The sequence below is a fragment of the Chiloscyllium plagiosum genome, unplaced genomic scaffold (assembly GCF_037043375.1).
Source record: "Chiloscyllium plagiosum isolate Xiang-an unplaced genomic scaffold, Cpla_swu_hap1 HiC_scaffold_22, whole genome shotgun sequence".
Taxonomy (NCBI): domain Eukaryota; kingdom Metazoa; phylum Chordata; class Chondrichthyes; order Orectolobiformes; family Hemiscylliidae; genus Chiloscyllium; species Chiloscyllium plagiosum.
The window spans coordinates 9,633,525-9,655,292 of record NW_028270160.1 but is presented as its reverse complement, the minus strand read 5'-3'; the positions used below and the strand labels follow the sequence as shown (position 1 = coordinate 9,655,292).

General features: G+C 41.6%; 1 protein-coding gene across 1 annotated transcript in view; it reads left to right on the top strand.

Moving 5' to 3' along the window:
* The first annotated feature begins 18,961 nt into the window (after positions 1 to 18,961).
* The window catches only part of got1 (glutamic-oxaloacetic transaminase 1, soluble), a 55,974-nt gene continuing 53,167 nt past the window's right edge, over positions 18,962 to 21,768 (top strand). Inside the window, exon 1 of the mRNA XM_043713033.2 lies at positions 18,962 to 19,168. Within this exon, the coding sequence (XP_043568968.2) occupies positions 19,048 to 19,168 (121 nt within the window). The 5' untranslated portion in view covers positions 18,962 to 19,047. The remainder of the gene's footprint in view (positions 19,169 to 21,768) is intronic.

The window sequence follows — 21,768 nt, the reverse complement described above, 5'->3', positions numbered from 1 at the left end:
ACAGAGATGGAGTAAGGAACTGTTATGCAGGTGGAAGTAGACAGTCTTGACACTGGAATGGATATGCAGTCAAAAGTTCATCTCTGGTTCAAATATGAAGTTAAGCTTGTGAATGGTCTGGTTTTGCTTCTAACCTCCTGCTGGTCTACTTTAAATTCCAGAATCTGCAGTTTTTTTTCTCTCTAACTGGTTTTGCTTAAGACCGTTACCAGGGAATAGTTGAGAAGGTTCAGTTCACAGCTAAATGAGAAGGAGTTCAATGGGTATTCTCTTACCAGACAGACTCGTGGTAAAAAAAAAGGCTATTTGCTATCTTTCACAGCTGCTCAGAATATAGTTGTGTACAACTGTAATGATGAAGCAGCAATCTGTATCACAAACAGTCTGTCTTCCACAAGTATAACTTTAATTGCATAATTTCTGCAGTCTCAGTTTTGTCTACTTTGCATTAACTGGAGGAAGTGAAATCACATACTTAAATAATAGAATGTATAATGAGTGGGCACGGTGGCTCAGTGGTTAGCACTGCTGCCTCATAGCGCCAAGGACACAGGTTTAATTCCACCCTTGGGCCACTGTCTGTGTGGAGTTTGCACATTCTCCCCGTGTCTGCGTGGGTTTCTTCCAGGTGCTTTGGTTTCATCCTACAATCCAAGGATGTGCAGGTTAGGGTGAATTGGCCAGCTAAATTGCACATAAGTGTTCGGGTAAGTGTAAGTTTAATGTATTAGTCATGGGAAATGTAGAGTAATAGGGTAGGAGAATGGGACTGGGTGGGATAATCTTTGGAGGGGCGCTGTGAACTTGTTGGGGCAAATGGCCTGTTTCTTTACTGTAGGGATTCAATAAGTTGCAGGTTAGAGGTGGGCTGCAGTTTAAATTAATTAGGGTTAAGTTTCCTTTTGATTTCCACGTTAAACTGACCACACTAATTAATTTGTAAAGAAAGAGTTGCATTTATATGACATGTTACAAGACCTCGGGCCTCCCAAAGCATTTTACAGCCAATCAAGTATATTTTTAAAAGTACAATCTCTGTTATAATGTTATATTCAGCACATAATTTGTGTACAACACATTTTTCAAGACAATGATGTAATAATGACTAAATCATTTGTCTTTCACTGATATCACTAATGGGTCAGTATTGGCCAGAACACCAAGAAGATTAGATCATTAACTGGAAACATTTAGAATCTTTAAACCATTAAGTCCCTCCTTTATCAAGGGGTACATGCAATAAGTTTCAAATTATGGTAACACAAATAATGTATCCTCTGTTTCCTGTATCCATAATATAATTTGGTGCCTCCAGTGATGAAATGTTGTGAAAGGTCTCATGTGTAACAGAAGACACTGTGTACACTCTCTCCAGGGATGTGCAGATGGAAATAGCCACACAGGAGAAGCAAGCAGCTAGAGCTAGTATCACATTGTCCACTCCCTGCCTGGACTGATCAAGGACCCCTTGGCCAAGCTCTGAGGCAGACCCACCAGGAACATAGCAATGGTTTGTGTCCCTCCTTTGTGTTATGAGATGGATCTACATCATAACTCATCATGGTGTAGGACCCATCTTGTAGTTTTGCTGCCACCATACATGGTAGGGACCTACAAGGTCTGCTTGCTCATTTGACAGAAGAAAACCTGCTGGTAGCTTAACAAGAAGGGGCACATGTAAAAAAAAATGTAGTTTATTGCTTAATAGCAACTAAGTATGAGTTACATTGGTATGATAGACATTGTTAGTCAGACTATGAGGAAAACTTCAAAGCTAGGTCTTCTGCCTTTGGAATCTAACGTTGTTCTCCCACCTGATTCCGTGTGACATTATCATATAAGGTGGTGTTGAATGCATTCCTCCATACTAATCCTCTCAGACCCTGTACCCACAGACAACATTGGGCTGTTAAACACAAGGATTCAGTATTAATTGGGCAATTCCACTTAAATTAGAAAGGGGAATTAATTATGCACTTTTATGTATTTGGCAAGATGGTGTCATGATATTCTCAATGGACTAGTAATCCAGAAGCCCAGGCGAATGCTCTGGGATTCAAATCCAACCACAGCAAGTTCTGGAATTAAAATTCAATTCATAAATCTGGAGTTCAAAGCTAGTTTCAGTAATGGTGACCATGACAGCTATCATTAATTGTTGCAAGACTCCATCTAGTTCATTAATGCTTCTTAAAGAAATAATTTTTTTCAAAATTCATTCACAGGATGAGAGAATCACTGGCTAGGCAGCATTTATTGCCCATTCCTAATTGCCCAGAGGGCAGTTTAGAGTCAACCACATTGCTGTATGTCTGGAATCACATGTAGGCAAGACCAAGTAAGGATGGCAGTTTCCATCTCTAAAGGACGTTAGTGAACCAGATGGGATTTTCTGACAATCGACAATGTATTCATGGTCATCATTAGACTCTTAATTCCAGATATGTTATTGAATTAAAAATTGCCATCTTTACCTGGTCTGGTCTACATGTGACTCCAGACCTACAGCAATGTGGTTGACTCTTAATTAACCTCTGGAATGGCCAAGCAAGCCACTTCACTGAGTGCCAATTAGGGATAGTTCTATTATCTAGTGCCATTCTCCTGCCTTTTCCCCATATCTCTGCACACCATTTTGATCCAAGTAATTATCTAATACCCTTTTGAATGCCTCATATTGAACCTGCTTCCACTACATTTCCAGGCAAAGTCATTCCATATCTCAACCAGTCACTGTGTGAGAAAGGTTTTCCTTACATCATCCTTGCCACATTTACATGTCACTTTAAATCTGTGCCCTCTCTTTTTTATCTAAACGATTTCTCCCTCTCTACTCTGTCCAGCACAATTATCCTTTTGGAAACCTCTATCAAATCTCAGCCTTCCTCTCTCCAAGGAAACAGTCCCAACTTCTTCCATCTATCCTCATGTATTTGCTGCCCTTGTCCTTCTAAATTATATGTTTGTCTATTTCACATGAATGAATGAAACAAAATCCCTCTGCCTTTCCTTGTCTCTTAGTGCTTTGCCGCTTCATTCAGGACTAGTAGTTCTGTCTCATCTTGCTGGTTGGCACAGTCAGAAAGGGTGAGTAGTTTGGGAAATGGAGTGGGTGAAAGCCATTGAAGTTAACAATAGGACTCTATTTAGGGGCATAGATGGGCTTTTCTATGGCTGTGAGCAAGACTCCAGGATGGTGTGTTGCCTTTCTGGTACCATGGCCAAGGATATCTCTTGGTGGGCACACGATATTCTGAAAGGGGAGAGTGAGCAGCCAGAGGTCATGGTCCATATTGGAATTCATAACATAGGCAGGAAGAGAGATGAGATCCTGCAAAGGGATTTCAGGGAGTTAGGAAGGAAGTTGAAAAGCAAGACCGCTAGGATTGTAATCTTGAGATTACTTCCTGCACTGCATGTCAATAAGGCTACTCGGAAGGATTTAAACTAGTGTGGCAAGGGGCCAGGAACCAGAGCAGTAGGTCAGCAATGACTGAGGAGGAGACAGAGACTAGGCCAGTAGGACTAAAAGGAAGGACAGACAGGGAGAAGTTACTGAACATGGCAGGACTGGCAGTCTGAAGTGTATTTGTTTAATATGAAGAGTATGGCAGATAAGGTAAATGAACTTAGAGCTTGGATTAATATGTATAACTATGATATTGTAGCTATTATAGCAACTTGGTTGAGAGAGGGTCAACATTGGAAGTTTAACATTCTGGGACTTAGATGTTTCAGGCAAGATAGAGAGGCATGTAAAAGAATTTGCATTTCTGTTAAGGAGAATATCACAGCTGTACTGAAGGAGGACTCTTGGAGGGTATATGAGTAGAACTCAGGAATAGAAAGAGCATTTTGATGGGATTGTACTAAATGTCCCACAATAGCCAGTGGGTAATTATGGAAAATTTAAAAGCAACAGGATTGATATGGTTGGCAATTTTAACCTCCCCTAAATTGACTTGGATTCACTTAGTGCCAGAGTTTGGATGGGGAAAATTTGTTAGGTGTATCTGGGAAAGTTAATTGAAACAATATGCAAATAGTTCAATTAGGGAAGGAGTCATACTGGTAGAGACGAATGAGCCTGGCCAGGTGATCGAAGTTTCAATTGGAGAGCATTTTGGGAAGAGTGACCATAATTCTGTGAGTTTGAAGTTACTTATGGATAAGGACAAGAGTAATCCGAGGGTGAAAGTATTAAACTGGAGGAAGGCCAACTTCCAGAATATTAGGCAGGAACTGGGGAATTTAGATTGGGGAGGGGGGCAGTGTTTGAGATTCCCACATCTGACATGTGGGAATCTTTTAAAGGCCAGTTGATTCGAGTTCAGGACCAAACTATTTACACATTGCTTCAATAAACCTTTCTGGAAGCACCTAACAACTTCCTCCTTTCCAAATGTGAAATTGAAGGATAAGATTCGGGAACCTTGGATGACAAGGTAAGAACTTACTCAAAAAGAAAAAGGAGGCATAAGTAAAGTTTTGGAAACTGAAGATGACGGAACCCTCAAAGAATACAATGATAGCAGGAAAAGAACTTAAACAAGGAATTAGGAGGGCTAGAAGAGGCCATGAAATGTCTTTGGTAATCAGAATTAAGAAAAATCCCTAGATGTCTTATACATATAAGGAGTAAGGTGGTAGCTAGGGAAATGTTAGAGATAAAAAAAACTGCAGATGCTGGAATCCAAGGTAGATAAGCATGAGGCTGGAAGAACACAGCATGCCAGGCGAAGTGGCGAAGTTGATGTTTTGGGTGTAACCCTTCTTCAGGACTGGGGCTAGGTGTAAGGTGGAGCTGTGGGGGGGGGGAGGGGGCAAGGTGGTGAAGTGGGGTAGGTGAAGATGGGTAGAGGGTATGACCTGCTTCGTCAATGGGAGGAATGAATCTGGTTAGTGGCAGTGAGGTGTGGAAAGGAGGGTAGGGGCTGGGAAGGGAGTCAGAGGAAGTGGGTGAAGTCCTTAATGATTACTTTGCATTAGTAGTCTTAAAGGAGAAGGACATGTTGGAGAGTGAGTCTCAGAGGGGTATGTTGATATTCTGGGGCATGTCAATATAAAAAAAGGAGATATTGGGATGTTTTGAAAAGCATTAAGATATACAAGTTCCAAGGACCTGATGGAATATATCCCAGAATGCTGAGGGAAACAGATGAAGAATTGCTGGGATCTTGTACAAAATGTTTGTACCCAATTTAGTTAAAGGAGTTGTCCCAGAGGACTGGAGAATAGCCAACATTGTTCCTTTATTTAAGAAGGACAGTAGGGTTAATCTGGGAAATTACAGTACGATGAACCTTAAATGAATGATAGGAAAATTATTGGACAAGATTCTAAGGGATAGGATTGACTCACATTGGCAAAAATATGAACTTATTAGTGACTCTGTGTGACTTTGTACAGGCAAGGTAGTGTCCCACAAATAATCAGTTTATTTGAGGAAGTGATATAGATGATTGATGAGGACAGGGCACTAGATATCTGTTTGTACTGTTACGACATGGCGATGAACCGCTCTGTTAATTAAACTAAACACCCAGTAAAGCTCGCCTTGCCTTGTAATCTGTTAAAATATATGAGTGACAGAGAACTCTCAAATTTCACTGTTAATGAAAATAATATCAATGTATTCTTTAACTCTAAAAGTGAAAATTAAATAACTATTCACAACTCTAAGCCCACTCCCTTCTCTTAACTGCTTATTATCTACCTCCAACTCTTTTACAATATACTGTTCCGATAAAACACTTATTAAAATTACATCAACTTAATTTCAAAATTAAGCTCTCGTTGTTGGTGTCTTTCTTGTTTCAGCTAAGATCTCCCTGGGTCATCTTCTTTCATTTTACAGTGAAGATGTTTCATATGAACCACCTAATGAAGGAGCAGTGCCCCGAAAGCTAGTGCTTCCAAATAAACCTGTTGGATGATAACCTGATGTTGTGTGAATTTTAACTGCATATGAAAAGGTATCTTTGATAGAGAGTGTTTCAATCTTTTGGGTCTCTCTCTCTCTCTCTCTCTCTCTTTTAATGGCAGTTACTCTGTCAATGGCAGTTACTTTGTTTGACTTTCAAATTGCCTGCCTTTTTAAAACCCTCAACATCAGATCATCTCATTAGTCCTATGTTGGCAAAACAGTACATTCACACTCAAAGAGTCATAGAAATGTACAGCACGGAAACAGATCCTTTAGTCCAACTTGTCCATGCCAACCAGATATCTCAACCTAATCATTCCCATTTGCAAGCACTTGGCCCATATCCCTCCAAACACTTCCTATTCATATACCCATCCAGATGCCTTTTAAATGTTGCAATTGTACCAGCCTCCACCACTTCCTCTGGCAGTTCATTCCATACATGCACCACCCTCTGTGTGGAAACAATTGCCCCTTAAGTACCTTTTATATCTTTCCTCTCTCACCCTAAACCTATGCCCTCTAGTTCTGGACTCCCCAGCCCCAGGGAAAAAGCTTTGTCTATTTATCCTATCCATGCCCCTCATAATTTTATAAACCTCTATAAAGTCACTCCTCAGCCTCCGACGCTCCAGGTAAAACAGCTGCAGCCTACTCAGCCTCTCCCTATAGCTCAAACCCTCCATCCTTGGCAACATCATTGTAAATCTTTTCTGAACCCCTTCAAGTTTAACAACAATCTTTCGATAGGAAGGAGACCAGAATTGCATGCAATATTCCAAAAGTGGCCTAACCAATGTCCTGTACAGCCGCAACATGACCTCTCAACTACATCCTCAATGCTCTGACTAATAAAGGAAAGCATACCAAACGCCTTCTTCACTATCCTATCCACCTGCAACTCTACTTTCAAGGAGCTATGAACCTGCACTCCAAGATCTCTTTGTTCAGCAACACTGTTTGGGACCTTACCATTAAGTATATAAATCCTGCTAAAATTTGCTTTCCCAAAATACAGCACCTCGCATTTATCTAACGTAAACTTCATCTGCCACTCCTCAGCCCATTGGCCCATCTAATCAAGATCCCGTTGTACTCTGAGGTAACCTTCTTCGCTGTCCACTACATCTCCAATTTTGGTGTCATCTGCAAACTTACTAACTATACCTCCTATGTTCATGTCCAAATCATTTATATAAATGACGAAAAGTAGTAGACCCAGCAACGGTCCTTGTGGCACTCCACTGGTCACAGGCCTCCACTCTGAAAAACAACCCTCCACCACCACCCTCTGTCTTCTACCTTTGTATCCAAATGGCTAGTTCTCCCCGTACTCCATTAGATCTAACCTTGCTAACCAGTCTCTCATGGGGATCCTTGTCGAACGCCTTACTAAAGTCCATAAAGATCACATCCACCACTCTGCCCTCATTAATCCTTTTTGTTACTTTTTCAAAAAACTCAATCAAGTTTGTGAGACATGATTTCCCACACACAAAGCCATGCTAACTATCCATAATTTGTCCTTTCCTTTCCAAATACATGTAAATCCTGTCCCTCAAGATTCTCTCCAACAACTTGCCTACCACTGACATCAGGCTCACCGGTCTTTCGTTCCCTGGCTTGTCCTTATCACCTTTCTCAAATACCCTGGGGCATAATTTAAACTGATTGGTTAAATTTGAATTGTTGTCAAAACAGCAAACAACACAGATATCTATTTCATAGCCAAATGTTACATATTTTCAATTTTCCAGTAAACTCTTGAGATTGCTAGCTAGTCATATGACAGGTGTTTGTAAGCTCTTAGTGCAAAACAGCATTCTCTCTCTCTTGCAGGTACAGTACATGCAATAACAGTAACTTCATAACAGTACTTTAGCAAGGCCTTTGACAAGGTCCCTCATAGTGGGTTGATTCAAAAGATAAAGTCACATGGGATCTGTAGTGAGCTCGCAAAAATGATACCGAATTAGCTTAGTCATTAAAAAAAAGAAAGCAGGATATGGATAGGCTGGAGACTTGGGCAGAGAATGGCAGATGGAATTTAATCTGGATAAAAATGAGGTGATGCATTTTGGGAGATCTAATGAAGGGTAGATCATTCATTACCATTATTCTATAGAAGTATAGAATAAATGGCAGAGCATCAACATACAGTGAGATCTAATGTACAGGACCACAGTTCTCTGAAAATTGCAACATAAGTAGATAAGGTGGTCAAGAAGTGTATGGAATGCTTGTTTCATCAGTCAGGGCATAGAGTATATAAATTGGCAAGTCATGTTGAAGCTGTATGGAACTTCAGTTAGGCTACATTTGGAATATCATGTAGAGTTCTGTTTGCCATAGAACCAAATGGATGTGGAAGCTTTGGGGGAGATACAGAAGTGGTTTACCAGGATGTTGCTTGGTTTGGAGAAAATTAGCTATGAGGAGAGATTGGACCAACTTGGTTTGTTTTCACTTGAACGTTGGAGCATGTGGGGTGACCTGAAAGAAGTTTACAAAATAATGAGAGGCATGAATAGAATGGATAGTCAGGAGTCTTTTTTTCCAGGTTAGATATGTCAGTTACTCAGGGACATAGGTTTAAGATAAAAGGGGGTATGTTTAAAGGTGATGTGAGAGGCAGGTTTTTGTTTACACAGTGGTGGTAAGACCCTGGAATGCACTGCCAGAGGAGGAGGTGCAGGTGCAATAGCAATGTTTAAGTGACATCTTGACAGATAAATGAATAGGCAGTGAATAGAGGGATATGGACAAAAGGTTTTTAGTTTAGAAAGGCATCGTGTGTCAGTGCAGTCTTGGTGGGCCAAAGAACTGTTCCTGTACTGTATTGTGCTTTGTTCTTTGGAAGTGGTAGGCCATGAGCCTTGACAGGTGATTGGTGCAGGAATAGAGAGAGGATGGTGATTGGTGCAGGAATAGAGAGAGGATGGTGGCACTTGCCCTGACAGAATGCTGGCGGTACGTAATCTTTTTGAAGCTCTTGACTTGCAACTTTTGGTGCTTGAGTTGGGGCTCAAATATAGCACTCGCGGTGTGAATGCCAAATGGTCCCAGCACTGGTTAAGACCTGTGTATTTGCTGAGTACAATAATGTGTGAGAGCAGTGTCATGGAGGCTGGATGCATGCTTGGTAAAGTGAGCAGTGGGAGTTGCTGAGAAAAGTCTCGAGGGCTCACAAATGGAAATCTTCCATGAAACCCCCTGAAATTGACAAAACTAAAATATGGAAAACTTTAGCTCATAACATCCCCCTTCCAAAACAATTTAGGATGTTAGAATATATAATAAAAACTGAAAGTGCTGGAGAAACTCCACAGGTCTGGCAGCATCTATGGTGGGAGAAAGAGATGCTGCCAGACTTGCTAAATTTCCCTAGCACTTCCTGTTTGTATTTCAGATCTCCATTGTTGACAGTACTTTGCCTTTGTGTTAGAATATGATCTTTCTATTTGTAGCTGCATCTTGGAATAGGAAACTCTTAGTAAAATTACAAAAAGAAAAAAAGAACATGGAGTTGATTGCTTTTCATTTGTTAAATTTATTCAGTCATTGTGAAACTGATTAATAAATCACTGAGGTTACTATGAGATGTGAGGTACATAGTCTGCAATGAGCTACTTGTTGCTTTGTAAATCATTACTGAGGTCATATTTCAAGAATTGCATACAATGTTGTTTGTACAGCCTTGAGACTGAGGTTAATAGATTAGGAAGTTTTGAACAAAATAGCTGTAGGCCTATTAAATTGAACATGATTGCAAAATTAGCTAGTATATGTTTAATATCCACAAACTTCCAATCTATTTAACATATTTGAGCAATGGTTATCTACTTACCTTTCTACAAAACCAAGTAATCCTTTCAGATTGAAGAGTTTGATTGCTAATTGCCCTCCTTTGAGCAGAGAAGGTTAAGGGAGCATGAGAACAAATGAACTTACAAATTAGACACAAGAGTAGGCAATTCAGTAAGATCAAGCTGGTTGGGTCATAAAGGACATAGCTGCTAGACTGAGTTTGCAACAAAGGGTGATGGAACCAACTGGAACCAAGGGAAAAATGTACTTGACCCCATCCTTACCAATCTGATGGCTGCAGATGCATCTGTCCATGACAGTATCGGTAAGAGTGACCACCGTACTGACAACCTCCATAATGATGAGTGGCACTATCACTATATAAGACATAATTTGAATAGATCTAGCAACTTAAGACTGGCATCCATGAGGCACTGTAGGCCATCAACAGCTGCAGAATTGTACTCCAGCACCCTGCGATCTCCAGTCTCATGGCCTGGTATATCCCCCACTCAATTATAACCTTCAAGCTAGGTGATCAACCCTGGTTCAATGGAGAGTGCAAGAGGGCACATCAGGAGCAGCACAAAGCATACCTAAAAATGAGGTGTCAACCCGGTGAAGCTACCAAACAGGACTGCTTGTGTGTCAAATAGCATAAGCAGTAAGTGATAGACAGTGTTAAGCAATCCCACAACCAATTGGGATGAAAACTCTGCAGTCCGGCCACATCCAGTTGGGAATGCTACTGGACAATTAAACAACTCACTGGAGGAGACATAGCCCCATCCTCAAGTTGGAAGAATCCAACACATCAGTGCAAAAGATAAGGCTGAAGCATTCGCATCAATCTTCAGCCAGAAAAGTGCGCTTGGATGATCCTCCTCCAGTGGTTTGCAGCGTTACAGATACCAGTCTTCAGCCAATTCAATTCACTCTACATGATAACAAGAAATGGTTGGAGACACTGAATACTGCAAAGGCTAAAAGCCCTGGCAACATTCTGGCAATGGTAATAAAGACTTGGACACCAGAACTTGCTGCTCCCCTAGCCAGGTTCTTCCAGTACAGTTATAACACTGTCATTTTTAAAATTTATTCATGTGAAGTGGGTGTCACCAACTGGCTAGCATTTATTGCCCATCCTTAGTTGCCTTTGAGGTGTTTCTGAGTTGCGTTCTTCAACCACTGTGATCCACTGCTGTGGGTTGATCCACAATGCTGTTAGGGAGCGAACCCCAGGATTTTGACCTAGCGACAGTGAAGGGACCAGGGTATGTTTCCAGGTCAGGATAGTGAATGGCTTAGAGGGGAACATGCAGGGTGTGGTATTCCATTGTATCCACTGCCTTTGTCCTTCTAGATGAAAGTGGTCATGGATTTGGAAGGTTCAGTCTGAGGCTCTTTGGTGAACTTCTGCAGCGCATCTTATAGATAGTACACACAGCTGCTACTGAGTGTTGGTGGTGGAGGAATGGATGCTTGTGAATGCTGTGCCAATCAAGTGGGATGCTTTGTTCTAGATGGGGTCAAGCTTCTTGAGTGCTATTGGAGCTGCATCCATCCAGACAAGTGGGTAGTATTCCTTACACTCCTGACTTATAGAATCACAGAATCCCTATAGGGCCTATTGAGTCTGCACCGACCCTCTGAAGAGTATCCCATCCTGATCCACCATCCCAAACCCATATGGTTTTTTTTTTAGCATGGCCAATCCACCTAACCTGCACACCTTGGACTTTGGGAAGAAACTGGAGCACCCAGAGGAAACCCAGACAATCAAGGTGAGCATGTCCAAACTGCACACAGATAGTCTCCCAAGGTTGGGATCAAACCTTAGTCCTCGTATTGTGAGGCAACAGTATCAATCACAGCACCACTGTGCTGCTTTTGTGCCTTGTAGATGCTGGACAGTCTTTGGGGATTCAAGAAGTGAGCTACTCATCATAGAATTTCTAGCCTCTGACCTTCAGTTGAGTGTCTGGTCAATGGCAACCCCCAAGATGTTGATAATGGGGGATTCAGTGACGGTAACATCATTGAATGTCACGGGTGGTGGTTAGATTGTTTCTTATTGATGATGGTCATAGCCTGTATTCGTGTGGCACAAAAAATACACAAAGGATTATGGTAGAGATATTTAAAATCATGACTAGTTTTGGTAAGATAAATAAGGAGAAACGGTTTCCAGTGATGGAAGGGATAATTCAGCTCTGGATGCAGATTTAATGTTACTGGCAAAAGAATGAAAGTGAGATGAAGAAAATGTTTTAATGCAGCTCCTGTTATAATCTGGAAAGAGGTTATCTGAAAAGGTCATGGAAGCAATTACATTTATAATGACAAAACGGGTATTAATATATATTGATGGTGGAAAGAAATACAGTATGGGTGAAAGGAAATAATGAATAGCTCTATCAAAGAACTGTCATAGGCAATGTAGGCTGTGTGGACTCCTTCTGAGCTGATTTATTGTATACTTATACATATATTCTATGTGATCTAATACACATTAGAAAATTAGTGTTTTTAGGGATTGTGAAGTCCTTCATGGAAAGGAACTGACCTTTCCTTTGGCAGATTATTGCGTATTGTGAAGTATTATAGTTCAAGTTTGGTGAATTTTCTTTGACAATTTGTTTAAAATGTGTAAAGCCAACATATGAATACAGATAAATTATTTTCGTTTGCAGCCTATGGTCAAGTGACCATGGGCCCAAAATTCAACATTATAAATTGACCCACAGCCACAGAAATTGGGCCTGATAGAAAATTGGCCAAACCAAATTAAATAGCAGCCAGTAGTTATTGGCTACAGGCAACAGTGGAAACGAAGACCAGAGGCTAAAAACCCTGCAGTGAGTAACAGACCTCCTGACTTCCCTAAGCACATCCACCATATATAAGTTAGAAGTGTAATGGAATACTTCACATTTACTTGAATAGGTGCAGTTCCAACAGCACTCATGAAGCTTGACATATTCCAGGACAAAGCAGCTTGCTTGACTGGCACCACACTCACTCGCTCTAACACCAATATTCAGTAGTAGCAGTGTGTACCATCTACAAAATGCACTGCAATCGAAGTTACAACTGCTCCAGGCACATCCCAAGTTGCCATTTGAGCTGGCTTTTGTTGAGATCATTGAATATTTGCACTCTGACTCAATCTGTAATACTGAACTCTGGCAATGGTTTAGCAATCTTATGTAAATGAAATTTGGCTTTCTGCTCAAATGCTTCACTGTGTAGCATGCTGAAAATCAAGTCCCACTATCTCGAGAGTCATCACAAAAGTTAGATTTTAAAAAGTACATAGAATTACCCAATTTACCTGTCTTTTAGTCCCAGGTTTTCAGAAATCATGGACTAAGTTTCTGCACTTAATAAGTATTGCTGCTCTTTTACAAACAAATACATTCTAACCAAAGAGAAGCAATAATGAACTTTGAATGCATAACTACTCTCAAACCCATTTATAAACTCCCCCACTACACATACATATGGCTGGTGGGAAAGCCTGAGAAAACAGTTCAGCAGTCTCTGCCCGAGGGTTTGTTGATGTTATGACACGGAGGTGAACCCCTCTCTTAATTAAACCAAACTCCCAGAAAAGCTCATCTCACCTTGTAACCTATTAAAATACAAGTGACAAAGAACTCACCAATTCCACTATTTAAAGAAAATAACATCAATTTTTTTAACTCTAAATGACATTAAACAATTATTCACAATTCTAAGCCCCCCTTTCTCTTAACTGCTTATCATCTGCCTCCAACTCTATAACAATATGTTGTTCCAATAAGACACTTATTAAAATTACATCAATTTAATTTCAAACCACGCAGCCACTGTCATCTTCTGCATCTTTCTTCTTCTGGCTAAAGATGTCTCTGGATCATCTTTTTTTTACTGCAAATATGTTTCATATGAAAAGGTACCTTTGAAAGATACGGTTTCCTAATTTCTTAGACAGCATGATGTTAGTTCTCCATGTATTTCTGTCTTAACAGCAGTTGTTTTCTCTCCAATTTCCAAAATGTTGGCATTTTTATATCCCCAACATCAGATCGTCTCATTGGTTTGATGTTGGCAAAACAATAAATTCAGGTTTTAGTATCCTGGGGCATAATTTAAACTGATTGGTTAAATTTGATTTGTTGTCAAAACAGCAACCAAAATTCAGGCATCCCTTTCAAAGCCAAATGTTACATATTTTCAATTTTCCAGTACACTCTGGGACTGCCATCACATCATATCACAGGTGCTTGTAATCTCTCGGTTCAGAACAGCATTCACTCTCTCTTAATGGTACAGTACATACCTTCAACTTCATAACAGCTCATATGATCCTTTTGCTGACCATAAGAACATAATTCTCGATCTTCTATCTCTAGATACTTGCTTGTAGGAGGTACAGGTAACTGGGTTCACACATATAAAAATCTTTGACTTATTCATAGTCACAGGGAGAAAGTGACAACTGCAGATGCTGGAAATCAGAGTCAAAAGGTTTGGTACTGGAAAAGCACAATAGGTCAGGCAGCATCCGAGGAGCAAGAGATGAAGGGTTTACGCCTGAAACGTTGATTTTCCTACTCCTTAGATGCTGCCTGATCTGCTGTGCTTTTCTAGTACCACACTTTTCCACTTATTAATAATCACAGCTTATAGTAACTGATAAGGACATGTAAATTAGTTATCTTCAGACTTGAGATACTTTTTTACTGCAGACCAAAAAAGCTTTCTTTTCTGAAAGTTGGATGGCTTCTCCCCCTTAATACATCCACAGTCACAAATTGTTCAGCTACCCGACAGCCAATTTCATTGCTGTTTGCATGCAGAAGACCGTTGTCAATGATAACTAGTCACTAGTCCAAAGATAAATCAGCTCCCTGTTGCTGGCTGAATCTTCATTTGCACATACCCACTGGCTCCAGTTAGTCTTCATTAGATCTTCCCTCATTGATTGCAAAAACAACTGTGTAATCAGCACTTACAAGGAGTGTCAAGTAACTTGTTTTCAAAAAAAATGAAGTAAATATACCTTGGCTTTTAAAGCAATTCTTTTCCCATTTCAGGATACAATCAAAAATACGGAAAAATAAAAATATAGGGTCTTTACAGTATATTCCACCCACCTTTTGTCACCTGCATGTGTTAAGACTTCTGCCTTCAGTAGCTTTTTTACTACTGAAAGACTAGTTTGTGTGTTGTCTGGTATTAGTTGGCAATTTTTGTTCCTGCCAGAGCCTTGCAATTTGACCAGGGATAGTGTGGATATATATGTGGTGTTGAATTTCCCTGTATTTCCAAACCCAACTGAATTCTTCACTCTTGAACTGAGGACCATTTTCACAAATGATAATGCTGGGAACGACATAATGACTGAAGTGTGCTGTTGTGCATTCAGCAATCTCAGCAGTAGTCAATGAAGTAAGTTGGTTCACCTTTCATGACCAGAATAGTTGTCTACTGTGACAAGATACTGTGTCTGTGTTGATATTCTTTATTCTGGAGCAGTGAAAATGTCAAGCAGTATAAGCAACGATTTACACTTGCTTGGTAGGCTTCTTTTTTAGTCATAGACTTGTGTAAAAGTGATTCAGCTTCTTGCAGTGAGAACATTGCTTTCCCCACCTTGTTCGTGCCTTCTTTTGCATGATGTTTTCTGCAATATTTGCTTCATGCCATTTCTCTGTCATCATTTTGTCCAGTGTGCCTTGAGTATTTTGCAGCTTAATACAAGACCTGGTCTGTTCTTTAAAGTATGCTGCAGCTGTCAGTTCACAACCTTGGTACTTCTGCAGAGGTCAGTTGCTCTCCTGAGCATACATTTGTCTTCTCTCAGCAGGAATGCTTTCACTTTTGGATTCCTTATTCCTAATACAATTATTATTTTAGTATTGTCCCAAAATCAATTCTATCTCTAATTAGCTCATCCCTTAATTGTGTAAATACACTGGTTTTTACAAGCTTATTTGATTTACATATTGATCAATGCATGTTTATACATTTATTTTCCGAGTATTAAATATGTGCTGTTCTTACGTAATGTTCATTTGGGGCTCAAACTGTGTTATCAGATCTCTTAAAATTTTGTCATGTATTATTCCTGTTCTTTACAAGAAATTTAAGGTAGCCTCCAAGCCACTCACTATCCTGACTTGAAAATATATTGTCGCTTTTTTCACTGTCGTCAGGTCAAAATCCTGGAATTCCCTTGTTAAGGCATTGTTAGTCAACAGACAGCATGTGTACTGAAGCGGTGCAAAAAGGCAGGCTCACCACCTCCTTCTCAGGGGCAACTAGCATTTATTGCCTTCTCACACAATAAATGCTACCCCAGCCAGTGATGCCCATGTTCCACAAGTGAATTAAAAAAAATTGAAAGTCTCTTCTAATTGTATTAAATATATTGTGACTTGTATTTCTTCTGGTTTGCTCAACAAACCCATAGCTATGGCATTGTTCTGCCACTGTTCCCAATATTGCCTCAAAGCTGCAATAATTTGAACAGGAGCTGGTAGGGTTACAGCTGCAGCAATTTTCTCTCGAACAGTTTTTGGACTGCAATCTTTGTCTTTTTTCCTTTTTCAGTGGTAGCTTACAGCTCTGCAGTTGTGCTTTTTTATTTTGTCTCTGGAGATGAACCACTTCTTGCACTATGTTTACAGTGTACAATACTGCAGTGTGTTCGTGAAGTCTTTATTGAAATGAAGCTTAAGAAGTCTGCCTACAGGGTGTGTGCTTCATGTTAGAGATCATATTACTAGGGCAGTCTAGAATAGAGACTGGTGCATGGTTGCATTTCATTCTAAACAGTAAGTCAGTAAGTCGCTATTGTAACTACCAGAAAGAAAAACCTCCAGAAACAGAAAGTTCTGTATAAAGTCAGCAGGCCTGAAAACATCTGTAGAGAGAGAAACAGAGTTAACTTTTCAAAGTGTCATAGAGTACATCGTACAATGGAGAGAGAGGCCCTTTGGCCCATTTTTTCTGCGCCAATCATCAAACATCCATTTGTTCTAATTATATTTTCCAGCATGTGGCCTGTAGCCTTTTGTGTTGCAGTGTTTTGAGTGCTGACCTAAGTACTCCTTAAATGTCTTAAGGTTTCCTGTCTCTATCACCCTTTGAGGCAGTGAGTTCCAATCACCCTCGAGGTGAAAGAAAATCCTCCAGTCCTTTCTAAAGCTCCTGCTCATTCGTTTAAAACTGTATACTCGCTTATTGATTCTACTGCAAAGGAAAAAAGTTTCTCCCGAATTATGCTCCTCATAACTTTGTAAACGTCAGAATCCCATCAGCCTCCTCCTCTCTAAGGAGAACTCCAGCCAATATCGTCTTTTCAGCTCAATATCTTGAAATAAGTTGTTGTTGTGCCTACAGGGAAGATCCTTTCATCAGGAATCAAGTTGTTGATGTAACACTAGATAAGTCAAATTATAGAGTCATAGAGATGTACAGCACGGAAACAGACCCTTCGGTCCAACTCGTCCATGCTGACCAGATGGCACAACCCAATCTAGTCCCACCTGCCAGCACCTGACCCATATCCCTCCAAACCTTTCCTATTCATATACCCATCCAAATGCCTTTTAAATGTTGCAAATGTACTAGCCTCCACCACTTCCTCTGGTAGCTCATTCCATATGTGTACCACTCTCTGAGTGAAAAAGTTGCCCCTTAGGTCTCTTTTATACCTTTCCCCTTTCACCCTAAACCTATGCCCTCTAGTTCTGGACTCCCCCACCGCAGGGAAAAGACTTTGTCTATTTATCCTATCCAAGCCCCTTGTGATTTTATAAACCTCTATAAGGTCACCCCTCAGCCTCCGACGCTCCAGGGAAAACAACCCCAGCCTGTTCAGCCTCTCCCTGTAGCCCAAATCCTCCAACCCTGGCAACATCCTTGTAAATCTTTTCTAAACCCTTTCAAGTTTCACAACATCTTTCCACTAGGAAGGAGACCAGAATTGAATGCAGTATTCCAACAGTGGCCAAACCAATGTCCTGTACAACCCCATCATGACCTCCCAACGCCTATACTCAATAATCTGACCAATAAAGGAAAGGATACCAAATGCCTTCTTCACTATCCTATCTATCTGCTACTCCACTTTCAAGGAATTATGAACCTGCACTCCAAGGTCTCTTTGTTCAGCAATACTCCTTAGGACCTTGCCATTAAGTGTATTAGTCCTTGTTGCTAAAGGGATCTCCTGACGAAGGGCTTATGCCTGAAATGTCGATTCTCCTGCTCCTCCAATGCTGCCTGACCTGCTGTGCTTTTCCAGCACCACACTCTCGACTCTGATCTCCAGCATCTGCAGTCCTCACTTTCTCTACAGGGGAAGATAAACTGTTGCGATTGAGACACCAGAGAAATCAAGTTGTTGATGATGAGAGAAATTAAGTTGTTGGGACAACAGAAAGATTAAGATGTTAAGACACTAGAAAAATCAGAAACAAAAACAGAAGCTGCCGGAAAAGCTCAGCAGGTATAGCTGCTGGTGAAGGGGAGTCAGAGATAATGTTTCAGGTGTGGTGACTCTTCCTCAGATCTTATTTCTGTTTACAGATGCTACCAGACCTGCTGAGTTTTCCTAGTGACTTCTATTTTTGTTTCTGATTTACAGAAGAATCAAGTTGTTGATGTGACACTAGATAAATCAAAGTGTTGCTGAAGGGAGCAGATAAATCAAGTTGTTATTGCTGATACACCAGAAGGATCAAGTTGTTGTTGAGACACAAAAAAAATCAAGTTGTTGCTGTTCAAACACCAGAGAAATCAAGTTGTTGAGACATCAGAGAAATAAACTTTGAACTCTTGGTCACTGAACCTGATATATTTACTCTGCTTTCTTATTGTCAGGCCAGCTGAATTCCTCCAACGATTTCTGTTCTTGCTTCAGACTTGCAGCGTCCGCAGTTTTTTCTTGATTAGTCTTTGACTAGAAGAGTCAAGCTTTTGTTGGGATACCAGAGATATCAAATTACTGCATTGGGGTTAGAAGCCCAGCAACACCCAGAATTCAACGCAGGGCGGTAGAACCAACCTGAACTAGACGGAAAGCCCCGCCCCATTTTGTAGCAGTTCGCCAATCACGCGAGGGGCACTTTGGAATCCTTGGCGCTGATTGTGTGAATGAACTATCAGTCAGCACGGTTACTTCACAGAGGCCGCCAGCAAGGTTGGTTGTGGGTGGTGAAGGTCATCGGTGGCGCGCGCTGTGGCGGTTGGGATTGTTGTTGGCTTTTGACGGTTGGCAGCGGGTTCTCGTGCCCTTATCCTCAAAGCCCCTGTCGGCCATGGCGTGCGCCTCCTCGCTCTTCGCCGCGGTACCGCTCGCGCCACCCGTCGTCGTCTTCAAGATAACAGCCGACTTCAAGGCGGACACGCACCCCAAGAAGGTCAACCTGGGAGTAGGTGGTAAGTGCGGTGCGGGCATCTCGGTAAGGCCCTGGGATCCGGCGGAGGTGTTGCGATCCAGCGGCGCGGGAATCGGGGAGGTGCAGGGACCGCGGAGTTGCGGGGAATGGGTCGATGCGGGATCGGGAAAAGCTTTAGGATCCGGCCGTGCGCGGATCGGGACGGCGCTGGGATCCAGCGGTACGGGGATCGGGAGGGTGGTGGTGGGATCGAGCGGCGCGAGAATTGGGACATTGCGGGTATCCAGCGGCACGGGGGTCGGGGAGGTGCAGGGATCGGGCCGGCGCGGGGAGTGGGTCGATGCAGGAGCGCAGCGGTGCGGGATTCGGAAAGGCTTTGGGATCCGGCCGTGCGCAGACGGGGAGGTGTTGGGATCGGGGCAGTGCGGGGATCTGGTCTTCACCGGGCTCCAGCGTCGCTGGGATAGGATCGGCGCTCGGACCCAGCGGTACGAGGATCGGGGAGGTGCAGGCGGGGGTGGGTCACTTTGGGAATCACATAAAGCCGGGTGTGGGGCAGTGCGGCAATCTGGGGAGGAGGAACTGAGATACAGTTGCTGGGAAAAAAAACAGTGGCTTGAAGAACTGGTCCCGAAACAGTAACTCTGTGTATCTCTCTCCACGGATGTTGCAACTCAGGACTGAGCATATTTGTGAAAATTACAACAGCCTGAGTCAGGGAGCAACGCTGTTTCCGTGTGTGACCGCGCTTCATTTTCCTGACCAAGGGCCAAGTGTGTTCATGTCACTAGACCAGCCTTGTGCTGTGGTGACCTTATAGCGGTTTATAAAATCATGAGGGCCATGGATAGGGTAAATAGACAGTCTTTTCCCTGGGGTCGGGGAGTACATAACGAGAGGGCATAGGTTTAGGATGAGGGGGGAAAGATTTAAAAGTGACCTAAGGGGCAACCTTTTCGCACAGAGGGTGGTGCAAGTATGGAAAGCTCTGCCAGAGGAAGTGGTGGTGGCTGGTACAAATACAAAATTTAAAAGGCATCTGGATAGCTATATCAGTTGGAAGGATTTAGAGGGATATGTGCCAAGTGCTGGCAAATGGGACGCAATGAAATCTGGTAGGCATGGACAAGTTGGACTGAAGGGTCTACTTCTGTGCTGTATATCTCTATGACACCCACATCCCACAAAATAATACATCTATAAAAATGTGATGCATTGTCTCCAGTTCATATTTCCATAAGAGTTCTTTATTAGGATGATCCCAAGTATTGCTGCAGCTTGGCCAATATCTGGCGTCATTTGTCTTGTACTTTCTGATCCTTATATTGTGTATTGACATTTTAGTGTTGGTCCTCGATAAAACAGGAAAAACATCGTGGCCTTAGTATTCCACTATCTTAATGAAATTCAAATAATTGTTTATAGACCTGTCTGCGCCTCTGGAATTTTACCAAGGTGCTATGTTTTGACGCTGTCATATCCAAGCTGTCTCTTTCCACACAATATTGGCTGAGATTGTAATTTAGTCCATTTCAAGCTATGGGGCTTTGAGAGCCACAATTTCTCACCGTATTATTTCTAACAAGGGCATACCATTAAGTGCATCAAACATGGTACTAAGTTCTATAGAAGAAAATTAAGTTGTTCCTTTAACTTTTTTTTCCTGGGCAATAACAGCTGTCAGTGGCCTGATCATTTTGATTGCACACGTAATCACACTAGTGCCAGTTCTAAAAAAAGTCTACTGCCAACATCCTTGCTGTTTCAGGTTGTAGACCTCATAAGTCACAAAGTGATCCATTGACGTAAATGAAGATGAAGTCCGTTGGTATAAATGGGGTCACCATCAACAATCTAGGTCAAGGTCAGGGTCAGGACCTGCGCTGTGTAAATCTCAGGAGTTCAATAGATGATGAAGAGAAGAGATCTGGCAAATGTAGGTGTTTGACTTAATTATTTAGGTATTGGAAGGCCTTGTCTAAGTCCCACAAATAATGTGGGTTGCTGCTGCCCACAGGGTCATCACTCTCTGAGCTTTGACCCCTTTTCTCTCTGCCAGAATAGGTGGCCAGACCATGCATACTATCAATGAGTCACCCAAGAGTCAAGATTGATTCCGTGAGGGCTGCGCAGGAGAGGTGAAATGTACAAAACAGTTTCAGGGTACATGGAATAGGATGTATAGCATAAGCTGCAGAAATTCTACATTATAAGTAAATTTTATTGTCACATGTACTCAAGTACAGAGATACTGGAGTACAATGAAAAGTGTACAATGTCACCATTCCCAGTGCCACCTTAGGCACAAAGGTGCCAAGATACAAAATCTAAGGTACAAAATAGAAAGAGAAGGAAATATAGTTAAATGTTAACTGGTTATAGTTAATTACATAAACTAAAGCAACTGTGTGGCTTGCTAACGCAATTCAGTGGGCTGCCAAGCGCCTACCATGTTACCCTGAGACTGGAGTCTCCTTCAAGACAGATTTGATGAAGACAGCTGGTTTGCTTCCTTATAAATGTTTAAAGTTGACTGATGGTGTTAGGCTTTTTTAGTTTTATAAAAGAAAAGCATTGAAATTGAATTCTAAAAATGTCATGCTGGAATTTGAACTTGTTTTCTCTGGATTACTCTTAATT